The sequence below is a fragment of the Mesoplodon mirus genome (genome assembly GCF_964341445.2).
Source record: "Mesoplodon mirus genome assembly, chromosome: 18".
Classification (NCBI taxonomy): domain Eukaryota; kingdom Metazoa; phylum Chordata; class Mammalia; order Artiodactyla; family Ziphiidae; genus Mesoplodon; species Mesoplodon mirus.
Window position 1 is genome coordinate 54,909,597 of NC_138994.1, and position 22,443 is coordinate 54,932,039.

Consider the following 22,443-nt stretch of genomic DNA (forward strand, 5'->3'; position numbering starts at 1 on the left):
TTTTAACTTTCTTTGTAGATTTTAATTCTTTTTCTTAGATACTTGTCTTATTTGTGACCCTATCTACTGTTCCATTTTTCTGGAATTAGGATTTCATACAGATTTTGTCATATTTAAATTGACGATAGTAATCTATTAAAATCTTTTCCTTAGCTTCTCATTTGAATATTTACATATCAGACTGTCCCAGTCCTAAGTAGATGGTAAATAAAATATGACTTTGTAGTCCTAAAATGTGAGATTGCTTTTGTGAAGATGTTGTTTTATTTCCTTCGTCCTGTAACCTGTGACAGATTCCATGGTAGAGAACCTGTGTTGAAACAGTTTTCCTCAAATACCTATTTCATCATTTCCACTGTCAAAAGCTCATAATTGCTTCTTTTTTTCCTGTTTTATAAAATCTGTTTACATTCCCTAGACTTCAAGGTACTCCAACTATTTTCTGTCTGTACCTTTGAACATATTATTTCTCCTCTTGCTGTCTGGTGATTCTTTCCTCTGTGTCAATTTCTATCTAAAATTTCTTTCATACTCAGTTGAGAACAATCCATCTGGATATTTCTTGATTAACTCCAAACTGCTCTGCTTGTTTTGAGCACTTATAACCACAATTTATACTGTTTGCATTGAGCAGTGAAACTGATTTCTGGTTTTAGATTGTGAAAATCAGTACCATTTTCATAGTCACATCATCTTTGGTGTGTTTTCTTTTTAAAAAGTTGATTGGAAGATACCCCGGGCTTACAAAATTGGTAAACTGGAGAAGTGGGCAATCATATTTTCTCTTTATGGAAAAAAATTAAGATTTTCTGAAAAAAGGACCTTTTATAAATATGTAAAGTGACTTACAGAAATACATTTAAGATTTTATGGAACTCTTCTGTTGTATAGTGTGTGGGTCATACAGATAGGATTTTGCTTTTATAGATAAGTGGCCATGTTCTCAGATTGAAACTGTTTTAGTATTTGGACTCTTCCTTTAAAAACAAAAACAGTATTGAGATATTGGCATTCATTTAGTGCTTATTGAGTAAATTGAATTGTGGAAACCATAGTCTGCTGTTAATGGTGTAGTATTTGATTTAAAGATAGTGAATGCTTAAAACTCGCTTTAATTGCTGTTACAGCATGTTGTTGCTGTAAGAGTTAGGCTTTGATTATTTTGTGGCATCAAAGTGTGGTTAAATGTTCAGTTCAAGATTCTGGTAAAGATCTATATGTGTATCTAAATCCTACATATTTTTTTCTATATTGTTCAAATCTAAATGTTACTTAAAAAATAACAGAACATGGGATTTTCCTAATGTTACCATCTCTTTAATGCTGTTTGTTTCTAAGTACATTTAGTACTTTTTTTTTTTTTTTTTTTTTTTTTTTGTGGTACGCGGGCTTCTCACTGTTGTGGCCTCTCCCGTTGTGGAGCACAGGCTCCGGACGCACAGGCTCAGCAGCCACGGCTCACGGGCCCAGCTGCTCCGCGGCATGTGGGATCCTCCCGGACCGGGGCATGAACCCGTGTCCCCTGCATCAGCAGGCGGACTCTCAACCACTGCGCCACCAGGGAAGCCCTTACTACATATTTTTAAAGTATAACCCAGAGTATCTTTTACTGTGGCAGGCTGATGGCAGACTGTTTGCCTGAGAATTTATTTTGTGTGAGCATTAGGATAAAATCAGAAATAATAGATTTAAGTATAGTATAATCTGGGAGATATAATGATTTATCTGTTGATTTTCTTGATCCTTAGTCCCTCACTTTTCAGATGTGTGCTCATTTGTAGTGGAGAGTAATAACCAACTTTTAGTGTTCTGAATATCTTTTCTTTTAGAGAATATTTGGAGAAGCTGCTGAAAAAAATTTATATCTCTCTCAGTTGATTATATTGGATACACTGGAAAAATGTCTTGCTGGGGTGAGTAAATCTATTCTTGAATAGGCAGGTTTTGTGCATTCAGTTTTGAGAATGATCTGATGTACTGAAGCATAGGTGTGGACAAGGAGAAGAGTCATGGACTTTTTGTCTAAGACATGAAAATGAATTTTGTTAACAGAGCTGACTGGGTAGCATAGAGAAGTTTTCAAGAAAAAATTATATTCTCATCTTTTGTAAATTAAATAGATATTAAGATTACTTATAAAGTGTTAAGCTTGAGTCACATTTCTCTCTCTCTCAGGTTTTCTAGAAAAAATTCTGTGGAAAAGTCACTATTTCATTTAACTGATTTCTCCAGTTGGTTAGGCCTGTGGCATTGCTTAGCTGTCAAAGAATGTGATGTTAAAGACCAAGAGAATCTTGTTTCCGCCTGTGTGAATCTGATTTTATATTTTACTTTTCAAATCTATGTAAAGAGAACTTAAAAAATTAAAACTATTACTGTTACTGTGATAGATTCTACCTTAAGAACACTTGTTATGTAAATATGAACATATAAAATAGATATGTGGAGGAGTAGTTGAGTACAAAACAACTGTTTCTCATGTTTCCTCTAAATAGTTATCTCAGAGTTTTCAACCATGCCTTACTTAGAAATTTTTCAAGAATATTTCTGGTTATTTATTTATTTGGCTGCGTCGGGTCTTAGTTGCAGCATGCGGGATCTTCGTTGCGGTATGCAGGATCTTTCGTTGCGGTGCGCGGGCTCTTCATTGCGGCGTGCGGCCTTCTCTAGTTGTTGCAGGCTGGCTTCTCTCTAGTTGTTGCACACAGGCTTCTCTCTAGTTGTGGTGCGTGGGCTCCAGTGTGCGCGGTCTCAGTAGTTGCAGCGTGCAGGCTCAGTATTCGCGGTGCACGGGCTTAGTTGCCCCTCAGCATGTGGGATCTTAGTTCCCCAGGGATTGACCAGGGATTGAACCTGCGTCTCCTGCCTTGGAAGGTGGATTCTTAACCACTGGACCACCAGGGAAGTCCCCAAGAATGTTTCTGTTGTATAAAGCATAATGCTTCTATACTTCAGTAGCTTTAATTTTTCCTGGAAAATGGTAGGAGTTTACATAAATATATAAATTTAATACCTCCATTTTAAAGATGTCTATTCAATATGTATTGGGGTAACTTTTTCTTCTGAGATTATAATCTCTCTTCCTTTGACCCATCTTTTTCTTTTTTTTTTTTTTTTCTTTTTTTTGCGGTACATGGGCCTCTCACTGCTGCGGCCTCTCCCGTCGCGGAGCACAGGCTCCGGACGTGCAGGCCCAGCGGCCATGGCCGATGGGCCCAGCCGCTCCGCGGCATGCGGGACCCTCCCGGACCAGGGCACTAACCCGTGTCCCCTGCATCGGCAGGCGGACTCTCAACCACTGCACCACCAGGGAAGCCCCTTTATTCAGAATTGCTTCTCTCTTCCACGTATGTTATAATTGTTCTTTATAGTAAAACTAGATGGGAAGCGACTTTGACATATGAGGACTGATCAGTTGAGAACAGAGAGAACAGTCAAAGTGTTTAAAGAAGGGGTAGTGTCGGGAGTTGGAAAAGGGGTAGGGTAGGGAATTGGAAAAAATAATTACATTCACACAATGATGTATCCTTAGGGAAGAGAAGTATACTATTTAAGACTATAGGCCACAAAACCTAAGCATAATGTTTTAAATTCTTTTATTGACCCTTGTCCACATTCCAAAATTGTGCGACAGTGCTTATAAATTTTCTTCTTAAATTGAGGACGAGCTAGTTCTGCTTTAGCTTTGTGCTATGTATTAATTTGTGATGGGCTGTTCATTTGTAAAATAGAGTGAAAGAGCAAAAAAGCTGTTAAATAGGATGATGGAATTTTGAAGGTGGACAATGTTTCAACTTCTCTTGAATCAATTCTTTGTAGTGGTCTTATTACTTTGATTGTAGATGCCAATATATCAGTGACACCCATGTTTGAATGGGGGTAGGCTGGTTTATTGCCTCTTCAGTTCTACATCTTTTCTCCATTAACATTTATAATTGAGAGGTAGTGGTAAAGGTATTTTAGATAATGATCACTGATATCATTGACCCCTGTTTAATTTGATACTCTTTGGAGATAGCTTAATTGAAGCCCTACTAAGTGGGCATGGTACAGCTTTTATAATACATAAAATATATATTAGCTTGCTCTGCTCAATTGAAAATGTATAAAGTTTTAAATTAAATTTATAATTAAAAATAATACTGTTCATATTATTGAACAGCTGTGTTTTTCTGGATTGCCTTCAATGACTTTATGGTTGTGTCCTGATTTTCCTTTTTACTTATTTATTTATTTTATTTTTTATTAAAAAAATTTTTTTTACAGTAGGTCCTTGTTGGTTATTGGTTTTCCTTTTTAGATCAAAGTAAGTTGAGACAGTTTAAGAACTGAGCCCTATAGTACATATTTATCATATTAGTAGTTGAACTAGCTAAATGAAAGTGAACAAATACTTATCAATATCATGATTAAAACCAAAATTTTATGAGTAAAATTTTGTAGAATTTGAGGAATCTTAAGTATTTTTGATCCTGTGTATATGACCATTATTCAAAAGATTGAACACTTCTATAATTTTTATTTGTATATTAATTGGAGTTGGTTTCAACACCTGTATTGTCTGGTTAGCCTATAAATAAGAAAGAGCATTGTAACTCAAATTTTGCAGGTTTTTGTGATATCTGTTTATTTACTGTCCAAATATTTCAATGTATTTGCATCTGAAAGCTTTTGGAATGCAATTACAGATTTGATCATAGCACACTTACAAAAATTTGTTCTTTGTCATCATGCTTGGTATTATCAAAATTGTCATTCATATAAGGATACTAAAGCCGTTAGGTAAAATACTGATGTGGAACAGTCTATTTTCAACTAAGGGTAGCTTATCCATTGGCTGTTTTTGTTAATTGTAGAGATTTATTTTACAAAGTAGAAACCTCAGTGTTAACACCAAAGTTATCAAACTTGGTGTCATTAACAGAGAGACCACCTGGCATTATGTACTTCTGATGTGATGTAATACAAACTGTAGTGAATTCTACCTAGTGTTTAACTTGAATCTAATCAGACTGTTATATTTAGATTCCAGCTTAACAGAAAATATAACAACTAGAAGAACAAGTTTCACCACTAAGACATAATCAGATCAATAATATACAACATTTTGTAAGGCAACTGGTCTAGTTTCTTAAAAAAAGTCAATGTTATGGAAAATAAAAATGATCTATATGGTGTGTGAGGGGGAAATAGTTTTAGGATAAAGAGACTAAAGGAATGTTACAATCATGCTGCAATCTGTGAACCTTTTTTGGATCCTGGTTGAATAAAACAAGAACAGCTATGAAAGACATTTACGGGGCAGTTGGGGAAATTTGGATACGGTTTGGGTATTAGCTGATCTAAGGGAATTTTTTATTTCTCCTTGGTGTGATGATTGCATTGAAGTTATATTGGAGAATTTTCTTATACTTTAGAGATGCCGAAGTAAGTTAGTAGTGAAGTAATGACGTTTGTAATTTACTTTGAAATGGTTAAACCAAAACAAAATTATTTGTAATAAGTAATAGCTATCTGTTTTGGTCAGTCTGCACAAAGGTAGATGTGATTGCTCACCCAGGAATTAATTTGGATGTTGAGACAGATGACACAGTGCACTCACCAGTGAATATGAATAAAGTTTATTTAGGACTCACAATAAGCTAGGGATTCCCAGGAAGGGAAGGGCTTATGTGGGGATTTGATGAGCAGGGGAACAAGCAGAAATTGGGGTGCTGAGGAGGATGGATGGGGGTACCTGGACTTTTCTTGTGATTAAGAAGTGAAAGATGGAACCACCCTCTTTATTAAACTAATTGTAGATAGATAAAGCAAACATGGTGAAATATTAACAATTGTTGAATCTAGGTGATGAGTATATGGGTGTTCGTTATTCTGTTTCTTCTCTTATGTATATTTGAAATTTTCCATAATAGAAAATATTTACAGGTAAGTTTAAGAAAGTTTTAGAATTATGTGATTATTTCTATTTTAGCAACCAAAGGACACGATGAGGTTAGATGAAACAATGCTGGTCAAACAGTTGCTGCCAGAAATCTGCCATTTTCTTCACACTTGTCGTGAGGGAAACCAACATGCAGCTGAACTTCGGAATTCTGCCTCTGGGGTTTTATTTTCTCTCAGCTGCAACAACTTCAATGCAGTCTTTAGTCGAATTTCTACCAGGTTAGTGTGTAAATTTACATAGGAATATTGTAAGTAATATAAAATTTGTCTACAGAAAAGTAAAAAGTTGACAGAAATGAGTTTAACCTGTGGGCTTCTGTTGAAATTTTATACATTGATTTCTTAGAAATTTTTATTTTGTAATGTGTTATTGGTGGGTACAGTTAAATGTGAGTACTATGATAAACTTGAAAGTCTAAGTTTTAGGAAAAAATGTCACCCATGACTGGGCTTTTTTTTTTTTTTTTTTTAAATACTATTGATAGGTATAAATTTTGGGTTTGGCTTTTTAACGTATTATTCCTTGTAATGAAATTAGTCAATCAGAATAATTGATGAGTAGTCAGAATTCTAATGATCTTAACGCTCTGATCCTTATCACAAGCTCCTAAGTTATCAAAAAACAAAACAAAACAAAACACCAAACCAGCAGTGTGGAAGCAAAAGGAAATGAGTCATTCTAGAAAGTGAACTGTATTTTAAGTATATGAACTGTGAAATCTCCCATTTGTTGAGCATTTACAGCATGTGCTCTGTTGGATCTTCACAGTATCCCTGAAATGTAGGTGACACCCCATTTTATAGGTAAGCAAACTAATACTAAAGAAGTTAATCAAGGTGCTGTGCCAAGTAACAGAGGACCCAAAACTATGAAGTCCGGCTGGACTCAGAGTCTGTCCATTTTATTGTGCCTGGCTGCTTCCTGGTACCGCTATGTTAGCCGCATTTTTTTTTTTTTTTTTTTGCGGTACGCAGACCTCTCACTGTTGTGGCCTCTCCCGTTGCGGAGCACAGGCTCCGGACGCGCAGGCCCCGGACGCGCAGGCCCAGCGGCCATGGCTCACGGGCCCAGCTGCTCTGCGGCATGTGGGATCTTCCCAGACCGGGGCACGAACCCGTCTCCCCTGCATCGGCAGGCGGACTCTCAACCACTGCGCCACCAGGGAAGCCCGTTAGCCGCATTTTGATGAAATCCTTTTTATAATATCCACTGCTGTGCTTTAAAATTGTATGATAAGTATAATTTAAGCTTTTATTGATGCTTAGAAATCATCATGTGATCATTCATTGTGATAATGCTAGAGATGGAGAAATGGGTATAGAACTGTAGCTGATGGTAGCAGGTAACTCTGGATCTTAATTTCATGCAGACGATTTGCCTTTCTCATGCAAGTAGAGTCAAATGGGTCCCTAATTAAGACCAAGTAGGAAGTATAACGTAAATCACCTAGTGATTCAGTGGATCAAAGACTAGCGCAGTCCTTTGCTTAATGGCACCTGCATCTTTGATTTGTCTGTGTTGTGTGAGCAGTGGATGTCCATTAGCTTAGTTCATTCTTATGTTGTTTTCCAACAGATGTGAATGAGAACATACATCATAGTTTGAGAATTTGTGCTGTGGTTTTTAGGCGGAACTGGCTAGCTTCAAAATCCTGCAGTCTTTTTAATAAAAAATGGCATTTCTTTGATCGTGATGCTGGGCAACAGTATTCTTCCAACCTCTCATCAGAATTGTGGTGCAAAGAAAATTAAAATTTTATCTAATGTTATAATATGACTGATAGTGTAGGGTAATGGTTACACAATAGAACAATGTCTTCATGAAATCCCTTGACTGTTAGCATCTCATACTCTGAGTAAATAGTACACTGGTTGAAGCAGTAAGGTGGCAAACACCTAGGTAATAGGATGCATTAAAATGATAAAAAACCAAACCAAACCTCTTCTTTGTTTAGGTGACTACTAGACCAGTCTTACTGTTTGAAATAACCTTACATTGAAGGTAGAAAATGATCAAAAGGGTACAATGTTTTTTAGTCTATCCAAACATGAATTGCTTTAATAAAACGCAGCAAATATGCCACCTCTGAAAACTCTTAAAAATCTTCTAGTCACCAAAGGTTTTATTTTGCAGCATTGGCACGGGTAAAAATAGACAACTTTTGGGTATTTCCTGAATCTAGTTCGCTGTTTGCAGAGTAGAAGTTAAATGTCTCCAGAATAAGCCAGTTTCTTTAGCTTTCAGGGGAAGACTGCTCAGAAATGGGATCTATGAAGTTCACGTTTCAGACAGCTACATGTGCTGTTTCATTTAGTTGGTGCCAGAAATAGGAGCTGATCTTATTAGAGGGTCACTTACCTAAAAGACCATTATGATGGTTTAATTGAGATGGGGTTATCCTGTGACACTGCTGTCGTAGCATTAGGTGACAAAATATGCAAGGAACTGGAATGGCAGTTCTTTCTGAAGATTGATTTTATACTTCGTATGTACTAGATGAATCAGTATCATGAAAATTTGTTGTGCTTGACCGTTTTACCTGTCTGTGGATGTTTCTCTTTTAGGATTAACATTAGCTTTTGATATTTCTGTCCTTTGCTTTTCTTTAAGGGAATAATATGAGTTACAGATCATAAGATAACTTTTTTATTCTGCTGAAGTATACCATGTTCTGTGGCTCATAGTACTCTTTTATGTAAAGCATTAGCTGCTTTTTCCACAGAATTATTATACAATGCACTGGATCTAATTGTTTTGTAGTTGGAGGGTCCTGAAAAATATCTAATTTGACATATACCAGAAGCAGAAGACTCAATGACTTTGAAAGTTCTATTTGATTCTTTTACAAATCTGCTGTTTTTTAAAAATGGTTTCTTGTTGTTTTTAATAGTTTAAAATTTCTTCTTATATGTCTAATTATTTAAAACATACTTATTATATATTCTCTTTAAGATTGTTAAATAATCTCATTTGTTTGTGTGTGCCAACTGTCATTCACAGTGAATTTTTTCTCTCTGTTTTGTAAGCTTTGATTGCAAATTTATCTTTAGTACAGTTATTTTCTTTGGGAATCTCTTGTAGCCTGGGACTGTGGGAGTATCCTAGTGATGGTTTTGCATTTGCTTTTGCCAAGTGCCCAGTTCTGGACCTATATTTTTGTTAATTTCTCAGCCCCAGATTGTATGGGTTGTACAAATGTGGGCCTCCAACCCTTGTAAGGTGACAGCCCTGGGTGATTTTTTCCCCTACCCAAAGCTTAGGCAGAGCAGACAGGCTTCTTGTGCTGGTAATAGATTTTTCTCCCTTCCCTCTCTTTTCTCTCTGTCTCTGTCTCTCTTTCAGTGTCTCTTTCTTTTTTTAAGGAAGTGCATAGCTCTTTCTAGCCGTGTTTTATGCAGGCCTCTGGTTCTACTCTCTGCATTATGAGGGTACAGGACTTTGTATCCAGTCCCGTGTGGATGTTTTTAGCCCCAGACCCCTAGGTTAAGGAGAGAAAAAAAATCTAACTGACTCTCACCCTTCTTTTGTTGGCTAGATCATGCCTTCAAAACCATCTCTGGTTTTCAGTTTCCTTTCCATTTCTGGACTTGGGTGGGTACTTAGTGTTTGTTTTGCTTTATTTCTATACATTTAAAATATCTTTTTGTTGTTGTTCAGTTTACCTAGTTTTTCTAGATGTTTTAGTGATAGGTTTTCCACTTCATTTCTTTTGCCCAGACTACCCTTTATTTGATTTCTCTGCCTTATAAATTCACAAAATGTTCCTTCCTTGTGGTAAAAACTGGACTATAAAAGGAATTAAACTTTTCTTCCATTTCTCACAAACAACCACAAGAGTTAGCTTTTCAAAAGTTGGTGTTGCTGATTTATTAAGTTGTGTTTCCTAAGGAGTCATATTCCATATTTTTAGGCTCTTTGCAGCAGCTGTGGAGTTTGTAGCATGTAAATCAGTTTTGAGGACCTTCTCATTCCCAGTGTGAACTGCTAAGCTTTTCTCACCCTGATGATAAGAAGAACATTAGTGTAAGTGCTTAGAATAATTTTAATGTTAGCTATACATCTATGGGCTAAAGTGAGTGAAAGAGGAATTTGAGAAGGAAGAAATAGCATTGGTTTCATTTTTAGCAACTGAAGGTTTAGTGTGATGATTAATGTCAATTTTAAATTATACTGAAATGGTTATACTTTGAGCTAATATTTTGAATAAGGTCATGTACTATTTGTGCTTTTTCACACATCTCTTTCTGCATTTATGAAAATTAGTAATTTCATTCTATTGCTTACATTTTTGATATCTGTTAATTGAAATAAGCAAGCTTCATTAGGAAGCACACAACAATAGATTAGCAGTACCAACTTTTGAAAAGCTGACCTCTGTGGTTGTTAGTGAAAAAAAGGAAGAAAACTTTAACCTCTTTTATTTATTAGGCTTAAGTGAATTTCTTAGCAGTTTAAACATCTATATTTTTGTTAAGTGCTAAATTTTTCTACATTTTTGGTAACTTCGTATTTAATAAAAGGGAAATTTGGGGTTTGGAAAGATTTTTGTCATTACAAGCTTAAGTTCTGTGAGAGAGGGACACTAATTAAATAATCACGTAAGCACACGTACAGACTGAAAAGCGCAGTGAATAAAGGCTTACTTATTTTTTTTAATACAAAGTAAATGTATCCTGTGAATGTAGATAAAATGTCATTCATGTCTCTGAAGTCTAGTTGATGTGAATAGAGGTTAATAAAATTTATCTTTTTTTAACTTATAATTTGAAATTTGAATTTTATATGATAGAAAAAATTTTAAAATACACACAGCAGAGAGAAAGTATTTCAAATATCCAAGTACCTCTTACTGTGCTTCAGCAGTTATCAGCATGCTGTGATCTTTTTTTTTTTAATAAAAATTCTGTATATTAAATTCTGTATATTGTACAACATGGTAATTTGATGTACATTGTGAAGTTTACTGGATTATCACAGTTTCTTTTGTCACAGCCCCTGAATTAGTTATGTTCCTTTAGATTTTCATTAAAAAATTTATTCTCTTATTTTTATATGTGTATTTTCTCTTATAAACTCATCATTAGGGTGAGAAGAGTCTGTTGAATTCAGAATTTTGGACTATCCTAAGACTTCAGTTGATAAATTATTTTTGGTTTTTACTTTTCAGGTTACAGGAGTTGACTGTTTGTTCAGAAGACAATGTTGATGTTCATGATATAGAATTGTTACAGTATATCAATGTGGATTGTGCAAAATTAAAACGACTCCTGAAGGGTAAGTTTAAATGTATGATATATCTGAAATTAATCACTGTGGGTGAAAAACCAGTATGTTGAATGTACTAATTATACAAATTGTGTTGAGCTAGAACATCAAAGTGGATTTTATAGTGCAAATGTCCTTGAGAAATGGACAGTAATACATTATGGTTCAGTAGCGAAAATGAGTATCTTAAGTCTTGGCAATGGAAAGTTTTGTTCAACTACAATTTTTGCTTTTAATAAGGAGAATGTGAGGATGCTGTTATTTAATTTTTCTAGAATTTCACCTCTTGAGGGTAGCTAGTAGGTTATAGAAGTTATTTGTTTAGCTATTGGTAGTGCTAAAAGCAGATAACTTAGCAGGATATAAAAGTTTCATTGCAGATGGAACCAGAAGATTGTGCTCTTACGATGAGAGGAGAAATTGAGTCAGGAATCTCATTTCTGACATTCTGTTTTCATTTCTGTTATTGACTTACTGACTTTATAGCATTACAAAGTCTTTTACTCTTTCAGTGCTTAGTTTTGCTTCCTTGTAGAACATGTCAATAGTAGTCACACATGGGAATGTTATAATGCCTAAAATGTGTGTTTTTAAAGCTTTGGAAAGTGCTTTCTTTGATTATGTTGATTGAAATAAACTATCAGAAGGAAATGAGAGAATTTTTGTGGTAAGCAGGAATGTGTTAATATAAATCAAATATCATTGAGTATTATTATTATTATTATTTTTTTTTTTTTTTTTTTTTTTTTTTCCCGTACGCGGGCCTCTCACTGTTGTGGCCTCTCCCGTTGCGGAGCACAGGCTCCGGACGCGCAGGCTCAGCGGCCATGGCTCACGGGCCCAGCCGCTCCGCGGCATATGGGATCCTCCCAGACCGGGGCACGAACCCGTATCCCCTGCATCGGCAGGCGGACTCCCAACCACTGCGCCACCAGGGAGGCCCCATTGAGTATTATTAATAAACTGAGTATAAATACCTAAATTCATTTCACAAAAATTGTGTTTTAATTTTATGTAATATTGGATCCTGGCTAATTTAAATGTGGAACCTTACAGTATATGATTCACACTCATTTTTATTTTACTTTGTATATTGATATAGGAATTGGCAATAATGTTTTTAATGTCTGACCTAAAAGGAGATTTAGTTATACTAACTTTGAAAACCTCAACAGTTCTACAGTGTGTAATTTTCAAAATGCCATGTTTAGTTTTCTTTTTTCTTTTTTTTTTTGCGATATGTGGGCCTCTCACTGCTGTGGCCTCTCCCGTTGCGGAGCACAGGCTCCGGACGCGCAGGCTCAGCGGCCATCGCTCATGGGCCCAGCCGCTCTGCGGCATGTGGGATCCTCCCGGACCGGGGCACGAACCCGTGTCCCCTGCATCGGCAGGCAGACTCTCAACCACTGCACCACCAGGGAAGCCCTAGTTTTCTTAACATTTGCTTTAAACTCAACAACTATTCACCAGAGATGTAAAAAGGCTGTGTCTATATAGATGAATACTATAAGGATGTGTTCCAGCTATATTACCTTGTTCAGAATTTGTGATTTTAGATCGTTACCATTATAAAACCAAGCAACAGTTAAATCACTTTTCAGTAACTTTAATAAAGGAAAAATGGATCATTTTAGCTATTATGTCAAGATACAGACAAGTGGGCAGCAATTATTTTACATTATAATAAACTACCACTCAAGTCGGTTGAAATTTCAAGATTTTAATATTTATCATTAAACATTGAAAAGTTAAGGAAGTGAATGGTAATATTTAGAGATTTAATCTTTGTATAATGTTTAAGAAATGTAAGTGGAGTTTTGTAATTTTTTTTTCATAACTGTTCAGTGACATTTGGGAAATCTAGTCCAGGGTGCCTATGGATTTTGTTTGTTTGTTTAAAGATCAGTTTTCTTAGAAATGTTTAATCAATAATAATTAATTGAGATGGTTCTCCATGCATGAATGAGAGAAACTAAGTGTGTGGATAAATTACTTTCTTTTTATTGTGGTAAGTTATCACCATTGAATGAAGCTTCCTTATGATCATAAATTTAGAGTTTATGCTGATAAATGTGAAATATAAAGCTAATATTAAATAGACCAGCAAAAGATGGTTCTACATGATAATGGTGAAAGGAATGGAAACTTCCTGTAATATGGAATAGTAAAAGTAGTGATGTGTTTCAAATTCGATTCAGCAGCTTTTGTTGGGAAACTGTATGTAAGGAACCATGCTAAGTGCCGGGCTTACAAAGATTAATAAAGTATTGAATCTCTCCCTTTGGAGCTCATGGCCTGGTTTATGAGACAAATATATTATCAGATTATTTGCAAAGCAGTGTGGCAAAGCTAAATAGAGTGAGCATAAAGTGAGAGAATAAGTATCTATGGGTTTGGGGGTGGGAGATGTTAAGAGGAAAAGAGCAAGATATAGAGAGGTACAAGAGTAGGTCAGATCATATTAATAAAAACAGTAGCATTTGTTGCATTTTCAGTATGTGCCAGATGTCACGCTATGCTCTTCACATGCTTTTTCTCATCAATACTCACAGTAACCCTGTGAAACAGGGTTGATGATAATATTATCATCAATAATAATATCATCAATAATAATATTATCATCCCCTATATTGATGAGGAAACTGAGGCTTAAGTAACACTTACAAGGTCATACAGCTATTGAGTGGCAGGGTCACATCTGTCTGTCTCTAGAACCAAAGTACCTAACTGCTGTACTGTTTTGCTTATGGGTTATTAGGCTTTATTTTAGTGGCCATGGGAAGTGATGCAGAGGCTTTTGGGTGGAAATTACCTTGATCAGTATTTTATTTTAGATATGCCACTTTGCTTGAAATTTGCAGGATGATTTGATAAAAAGTTACATGAACTTCTGGGACTTGGTTGTATAGTAACGTGAGGTAGAAATAAGGATAGTGGAGATCTGGATGGAATGGGGTAGGGTGGAGACCAATTTGTTATGGTATTTAGGAAGTAGAATACATTGCATAGCTTTTGGTGATTAATTTAGGTATGTGATGTTAAAGGGAAGTATCACCAAATGTTACAGAGCAAGCTGGTTAAAGCAGAGAAGAAGGTGGCCAGGAAAACGATAAATTCAGTTTTAGATCTATTGAGTTTGAGGTATTGGTAGGGTATCCAGTCAGAAACTTGTAGAACTGGAGTTCTACAAGTATATATAAAATATTTATACATTGGAATTGAGAATAGACTACTGTGTATAACACATTTAAAGTGGCATAAAGGTAAAGTTGATGAATATAGGAAGGCAAAAAGACTCAAGTGCACTGTAAAGTGTAATGCTATTGTTTGGAAGTCAAAGGAGAGCAAGAGCAAAGAAGGATGGAAGGGTCTGTTTTAAAACTGACTTGGAGAGCAAGTTGCTCACTTCCAAGTCCAGGGAAAAAAGTGACTTTTAAAGGATTATTTAGACAATTTTATAACTTGTAGACTCATCTCTATCTTATAAAGATATTTGTGTAATTGTAATAAGTACCTGCATCCCTTCATTAAAAGTCCATATGGGGAGTTCTCTGCCAAGAGACTGTTACCAGTAATATAGTTTATAGAAGAGTCATCTTTTCCAGATATAAATCTTTTTATAAATGTGGACAATACATTTATAGAAGAGGAAATTAAACTATCTAATATATTTATATGGCGAAATGTTTAGTCTTATTTTAAAAATGCATTCTACTGCTTTGAACAATCAAATTAGTAGAATAAAAGAAATGAACACATTTAATGATGGCAAGGATGTGATAAGGGCACTTTCATATTCTTCTTGGTGGGAGTGGCCTTTGGCCCAACCCTTCTGAAAATCAGGTTGGCAATATTTATCAAGAGCCTTAAAAATATTCATCTCTTTGGACAGTTCTTTTTCTAGGTATTTATGTGCCTTAAAGAAATAATCGGAATGTGGAAAAGACTTGGATATAAAAGTATTAATGTTACTTATAATAGTGCAGTATTGGAAATAAATATGCAACAATTGGAAAATATTTCAATAACCAGTGACTTAATACAGTGACTTAAATATCCCGAAAGACATCAAAGCATACTGAAAAGACTATGGCTTTGAAGCCCAATTCAATCATTTATTAGATCTGTAACCTCAGAAACACAGTTGGCTCATCTGTAATACCTGAAAGCATTAAGATTTTGAAAGAGTTAAATATATTAGATTGAAAATACCTGGCATGTTGTAATTGTTCAAGTAATATTATTATTGTAATAGAGCCATCAAATATATGTGTGAGGGATTTTTAATGATATGCAAAAAGTTGGGGATATGATGTGAAATGTTAAGAATAGGTTTGATATGAACAGGTTTTGTTCAGTTATGGTAAATGTATTTGTCTTATACATGCATAGGAAAAGGGAAGGGAGAAAATTCACTGAACTGTTAACTGTGATCGTCTCCGAATGGTAGAATCATAGATAATGTTTTAAATTTCCCTTAGATTGCTGTGTATTTTTTGAATTTTCTACAATGACCGTATATTTTATCCATTTTTTTAAAATGTAGTTATTATTAGAAACAAAACAAAGGAAAAAATTCACAACAACCTTTGAAGTTCAAGGTTCAGTTTGGTCTTTAGTGGACATAACCGGTGAAGTTTTGGCTTATACTAATTATCTTTACCTTTACATTGCTTATAAATAATACTGGAACAAAAGTTTGTATATAAAAGGAAAGTTATTTTTACCAGTAGCTCTGAATTGTATTTGTGTTAACTAATTAAACTAGAGTTAACTGTAAAACTTTTTTTTTTTTCCTCCAGAAACAGCATTTAAATTTAAAGCCCTAAAGAAAGTTGCACAATTAGCGGTTATAAATAGCCTGGAAAAAGTAAGTAATAACCTCTTTGATATTAAAGTTTTGTTAATTTTTGGTTATAAGTGTTGCTGTCTTCAGGATTTGGAATCAAGGAGTTATGACTTGAGTGATAATTTCACATTAATTTTTAGGAAGACTGCACTGCAATATTCTTCCGAAGGAAATTAGAATTTTGTGATATAATTGGAGGCATATGTTATTTACTATATTAAGAAAATATGACATAAAAACATATGTTTTGTTATTTGTAGGCATTTTGGAACTGGGTAGAAAATTATCCAGATGAATTTACAAAGTTATACCAGATTCCACAGACTGATATGGCTGGTAAGGATAAGATTGGTTTTTGTTTGTTTGTTTGTTTTTGTCTTTTAAACTCTCACTTATGAGGTAAAAACCTATCATTTTCAAAGTTATTTTGTTATTATGGTGCTTTTAATCTTTTCAACTTATGTCAAATAGGAAGTATTATTTTTTTCTTATATTTCTAAATTAGCCTCAACCTTTTTCCTTTGAGCAAATGGATAAGGAAGTTTGAAATGAAGCTCTGATCTTTAATTAGAGTTGTAGATTGGATACTGATGGCTCTTTGGTGTAGTGAAGCACCTTTTTTCTGTGTGTGCTCTGAGGCTTTAGTTTGTATTTAGAGAGATGTGTGTAAAGTAGGAATATCCCCACTTGGAATTCTCAAGACACAACTGCAAGAAGGAGAATAGACCCCTGGAGAGCTTTGGTAATTCCCTTTGAGAAGCTATTCAGTCTTCGTTTCTTGGATACATCACACTTTGCATAAGGCCCTGCACATTGAGACTAAATACAAGTCTGGCCATTCTAAAATTTGGACTTCTCTAGGATGGATCAAGATAGCTGTTCTAATACATAGACAATATAACCTCTTCTAATACACAGACCATATAACATTGCTTGAATTGAATGAATTTGCTGAGTTAAGTGAACTTCCAAGTTTATCTTTTAAAAATGTGGCCTTTGGGTTTTTGGATAGCACCAGCTTTTAATTTAATGCCAGAGATTTTCTTCCCATCTAATTATATCATTTAATATTTATATTTTTCACATAGAGTGTGCAGAAAAACTCTTTGACCTAGTGGATGGTTTTGCTGAAAGCACCAAACGTAAAGCAGCAGTTTGGCCACTACAAATCATTCTCCTTATCTTGTGTCCAGAAATAATCCAGGATATTTCCAAGGATGTGGTTGATGAAAACAACATGAATAAGGTGAGGAGGGCAAAGTTGTTTCCATCATGTCCAGATGTGAAGCAGTTGTTTGTTTTTTTTTTTTAATTTGGCCACACCGTGCGGCTTGCAGGATCTTAGTTCCCCGACCAGGGATCGAATCCAGGCCCAGCAGTGAAAGCACCGAGTCCTAACCACTGGACCGCCAGGGAATTCCCATGAAGCAATTTATTTTACTCAAGGTGTATATTACTTGAAGCTTAGCATTCTGTAAGCATGATATTCCAGGTGACCATTTCTAGTTGCATCATTGTAGGTTTTTTTGTTTCCTGTCCTTAGCAGAGACATACTTGGACATAGATTTAGTTGGAGGAAAAATATGATATCAGTGATAACACTCATTGATTAAAGACTTAAAATAGTCCCGTAGTTGCATTCTTTTACCAGAAAGGACAGTATTAAACATAGTTTTTTAATAAATTTATTTATTTATTTAATTTATTTATTTGGTTGCGTTGGGTCTTTGTTCCTGCACGCGGGCTTTCTCTAGTTGCGGTGAGCGGGGGCTACTCTTCGTTATGGTGTGTGGGCTTCTCATTGCGATGGCTTCTCTTGTTGTGGAACACGGGCTTCCGAAGTTGTGGCACGCAGGCTCAGTAGTTGTGGTTTGTGGGCTCTTGAGCACAGGCTCATTAGTTGTGGTGCATGGGCTTAGTTGCTCTGCGGCATGTGGGAACTTCCCAAACCAGGGCTCGAACCTGTGTCACCTGCATTGTCAGGCGGATTCCTAGCCACTGCGCCACCAGGGAAGACCCGACCCTAAGCATAGGGTTTTTTGTTTGTTTGTTTGTTTGTTTTTTAACATCTTTATTGGAGTATAATTGCTTTACAGTGGTGTGTTAGTTTCTGCTTTATAACAAAGTAAATCAGTTATACATATACATGTATCCTCACATCTCTTCCCTTTTGTGTCTCCCTCCCTCCCACCCTCCCTATCCCACCCCTCTAGGTGGTCACAAAGCACTGAGCGGATCTCCCTGTGCTATGCGGCTGCTTCCCACTAGCTATCTATTTTACATTTGGTAGTGTATATATGTCCATGCCACTCTCTCACTTTGTGCCAGCTTACCCTTCCCCCTCCCCATATCCTCAAGTCCGTTCTCTAGTAGGTCTGTGTCTTTATTCCCGTCTTGCCCCTAGGTTCTTCATGACCTTTTTTTTTGTTTTTTACACTCCATATATATGTGTTAGCATATGGTATTTGTTTTTCTCTTTCTGACTTAGTTGACTCTGTATGTCAGACTCTAGGTCCATCCACCTCACTACAAATAACTCAGTTTTGGTTTTTTTTATGGCTGAGTAATATTCCATTGTATATATGTGCCACTATTCTTTATCCATTCATCTGTTGATGGACACTTCGGTTGCTTCCATGTCCTGGCGATTGTAAATAGAGCTGCAGTGAACATTGGGGTACATGACTCTTTTTGAATTATGGTTCTCTCAGGGTATATGCCTAGTAGTGGGATTGCTGGGTCGTATGGTAGTTCTATTTTTAGTTTTTTAAGGAACCTCCATACTGTTCTCCATAGTGGCAGTATCAATTTACATTCCCACCAAGAGTGTATGAGGGTTCCTGTTTCTCCACACCCTCTCCAGCATTTACTGTTTGTAGATTTTTTGATGATGGCCATTCTGACTGGTGTGAGGTTATATCTCATTGTAGTTTTGATTTGCATTTCTCTAATGATTAATGATGTTGAGCATTCTTTCACGTGTTTGTTGGCAATCTGTATATCTTCTTCGGAGAAATGTCTATTTAGGTCTTCTGCCCGTTTTTGGATTGGGTTGTTTGTTTTTTTGATATTGAGCTGCATGAGCTGCTTGTAAATTTTGGCAATTAATCCTTTGTCAGTTGCTTCATTTGCAAATATTTTCTCCCATTCTGTGGGTTGTCTTTTTGTCTTGTTTATGGTTTCCTTTGCTGGGCAAAAGCTTTTAAGTTTCATTAGGTCCCATTTGTTTATTTTTGTTTTATTTCCATTTCTCTAAGAGGTGGGTTAAAAAGGATCTTGCTGTGATTTATGTCATAGAGGGTTCTGCCTATGTTTTCCTCTAAGAGTTTGATAATGTCTGGCCTTACATTTAGGTCTTTAATCCATTTTGAGCTTATTTTTGTGTATGGTGTTAGGGAGTGTTCTAATTTCATTCTTTTACATGTAGCTGTCCACTTTTCCCAGCACCACTTATTGAAGAGGCTGTCTTTTCTCCACTGTATATTCTTGCCTCCTTTATCAAAGATAAGGTGACCATATGTGTGCGGGTTTATCTCTGGGCTTTCTATCCTATTCCATTGATCTATATTTCTGTTTTTGTGCCAGCACCATACTGTCTTGATTACTGTAACTTTGTAGTATAGTCTGAAGTCAGGGAGCCTGATTCCTCCAGCTCCATTTTTATCCTCAAGATTGCTTTGGCTATTTGCGGTCTTTTGTATTTCCGTACAAATTGTGAAATTTTTTTCTAGTTCTGTGAAAAATGCCAGTGGTAGTTTGATAGGGATTGCAATGAGTCTGTAGATTGCTTTGGGTAATATAGTCATTTTCACAGTGTTGATTCTTCCAATCCAAGAACATGGTATATCTCTCCATCTGTTTGTATCATCTTTAATTTCTTTCATCAGTGTCTTATAATTTTCTGCATACAGATCTTTTGTTCCTTAGGTAGGTTTATTCCTAGATATTTTATTCTTTTTGTTGCAGTGGTAAATGGGAGTGTTTCCTTAATTTCTCTTTCAGATTTTTCATCATTAGTATATAGGAATGCAAGAGATTTCTGTGCATTAATTTTGTATCCTGCAACTTTACCAAATTCATTGATTAGCTCTAGTAGTTTTCTGGTAGCATCTTTAGGATTCTCTATGTATAGTATCATGTCATCTGCAAACAGTGACAGCTTTACTTCTTCTTTTCCTATTTGGATTCCTTTTATTTCTTTTTCTTCTCTGATTGCTGTGGCTAAAACTTCCAAAACTGTGTCGAATAATAGTGGTGAGAGTGGGCAACCTTGTCTTGTTCCTGATCCTAGTGGAAAGGTTTCAGTTTTTCACCATTGAGGACAATGTTGGCTGTGGGTTTGTCATATATGGCCTTTATTATGTTGAGTTAAGTTCCCTATATGCCTACTTTCTGGAGGGTTTTTATCATAAATGGTATTGAATTTTGTTGAAAGCTTTCTCTGCATCTCTTGAGATGATCATATGGTTTTTCTCCTTTTTCTCCTTGCGTATATTGAAGAATCTTTGCATCCCTGGGATAAATCCCACTTGATCATGGTGTATGATCCTTTTAATGTGTTGTTGGATTCTGTTTGCTAGTATTTTGTTGCAGAGTTTTGCATCTATATTCCTCAGTGATATTGGTCTGTAATTTTCTTTTTTTGTGGTATCTTTGTCTGGTTTTGGTATCAGGGTGATGGTGGCCTCATAGAATGAGTTTGGGAGTGTTCCTTCCACTGCAGTTTTTTGGAAGAGTTTGAGAAGGATGGGTGTTAGCGCTTCTCTAAATGTTTGATAGAATTCACCTCTGAAGCCATCTGGTCCTGGACTTTTGTTTGTTGGAAGATTTTTGATCACAGTTTCAATATTATTACTTGTGACTGGTGTGTTCATATTTTCTGTTTCTTCCTGGTTCAGTCTTGGAAGGTTATACCTTTCTAAGAATTTGTCCATTTCTTCCAGGTTGTCCATTTTATTGGCATAGAGTTGCTTGTAGTAATCTCTTAAGATGCTTTGTATTTCTATGGTGTCTGTTGTAACTTCTCCTTTTTCATTTCTAATTTTATTGATTTGAGTCCTCTCCCTCTTTTTCTTGATGAGTCTGACCAATGGTTTATCAATTTTGTTAATCTTCTCAAAGAACCAGCTTTTAGTTTTATTGATCTTTGCAATTGTTTTCTTTGTTTCTATTTCATTTATTCCTGCTCTGATCTTTATGATTTCTTTCCTTCTGCTAACTTTGGGTTTTGTTTGTTCTTCTTTCTCTAGTTCCTTTAGGTGTAAGTTTAGATTCTTTATTCGAGTTTTTTCTTGTTTCTTGAGGTAGGCTTGTATGGCTATAAACTTCCCTCTTAGAACTGCTTTTGCTGCATCCCATAGGTTTTGGATCATTGTGTATTCATTGTCATTTTTCTCTAGGTATTTTTTGATTTCCTCTTTGATTTCTTCAGTGATCTCTTGGTTATGTAGTAATGTACTGTTTAGCCTCCATGTATTTGTGTTCTTTACATTTTTCTCCCTGTAATTCATTTCTAATCTCATAGTGTTGTTGTCAGAAAAGATGCTTGATATGATTTCAATTTTCTTAAATTTACTGAGGCTTGATCTGTGACCCAAGATGTGATCTATCCTGGAGAATGTTCCATGCGCACTTGAGAAGAAAGTGTAATCTGCTGTTTTGGGATGGAATGTCCTATAAATATCAATTAAATCTATGGTCTATTGTGTCATTTAAAGCTTCTGTTTCCTTATTTATTTTCATTTTGGATGATCTGTCCATTGGTGTAAGTGAGGTGTTAAAGTCCCCCACTATGACTGTGTTATTGTTGATTTCCTCTTTTATAGCTGTTAGCAGTTGCCTTATGTATTGAGGTCCTCCTGTGTTGGGGGCATATATATTTATAATTGTTATATCTTCTTCTTGGATTGATCCCTTGATCATTATGTCGTATCCTTCCTTGTCTATTGTAACATTCTTTATTTTAAAGTCTGTTTTGTCTGATATGAGTATTGCTACTCCAGCTTTCTTTTGATTTCCATTTGCATGGAATATCTTTTTCCATCCCCTCACTTTCAGTCTGTATGTGTCCCTAGGTCTGAAGTGGGTGTCTTATAGACAGCGTATATATGGGTCTTGTTTTTGTATCCATTCAGTGAGCCTGTGTCTTTTTGTTGGAGCCTTTAATCCATTCATGTGTAAGGTAATTATCAATATGTATGTTCCTATTACCATTTTCTTAATTGTTTTGGGTTTGTTTTTGTAGGTCCTTTTCTTCTGTTTCCCACTTAGAGAAGTTCCTTTAGCATTTGTTGTAGAGCTGGTTTGGTGGTGCTGAATTCTCTTAGCTTTTGCTTGTCTGTAAAGCTTTTGATTTCTCCATCGAATCTGCATGAGATCCTTG

At 35.6% G+C, this 22,443-nt stretch overlaps 1 protein-coding gene across 7 annotated transcripts in view; it reads left to right on the forward strand.

Moving 5' to 3' along the window:
• Nucleotides 1-22,443, forward strand: part of NF1 (neurofibromin 1) — a 259,294-nt gene that overhangs the window by 57,360 nt on the left and 179,491 nt on the right. For 5 of the 7 annotated variants that reach the window (XR_014291882.1, XM_082603385.1, XM_082603382.1 and 2 more), the window contains exons 3-8: nucleotides 1,830-1,913; nucleotides 5,975-6,165; nucleotides 11,115-11,221; nucleotides 16,015-16,082; nucleotides 16,322-16,397; nucleotides 17,150-17,307. Coding sequence is in view for 6 of the 7 variants with exons in the window: in XM_082603385.1 (XP_082459511.1) it covers nucleotides 1,830-1,913; nucleotides 5,975-6,165; nucleotides 11,115-11,221; nucleotides 16,015-16,082; nucleotides 16,322-16,397; nucleotides 17,150-17,307 (684 nt within the window). In the remaining variant the exon portion in view is untranslated. Of the gene's footprint in view, nucleotides 1-1,829; nucleotides 1,914-5,974; nucleotides 6,166-9,935; nucleotides 9,971-11,114; nucleotides 11,222-16,014; nucleotides 16,083-16,321; nucleotides 16,398-17,149; nucleotides 17,308-22,443 lie in introns of those variants that run through there. The other 2 variants (XM_082603383.1, XM_082603384.1) reach the window with 2 other exon arrangements.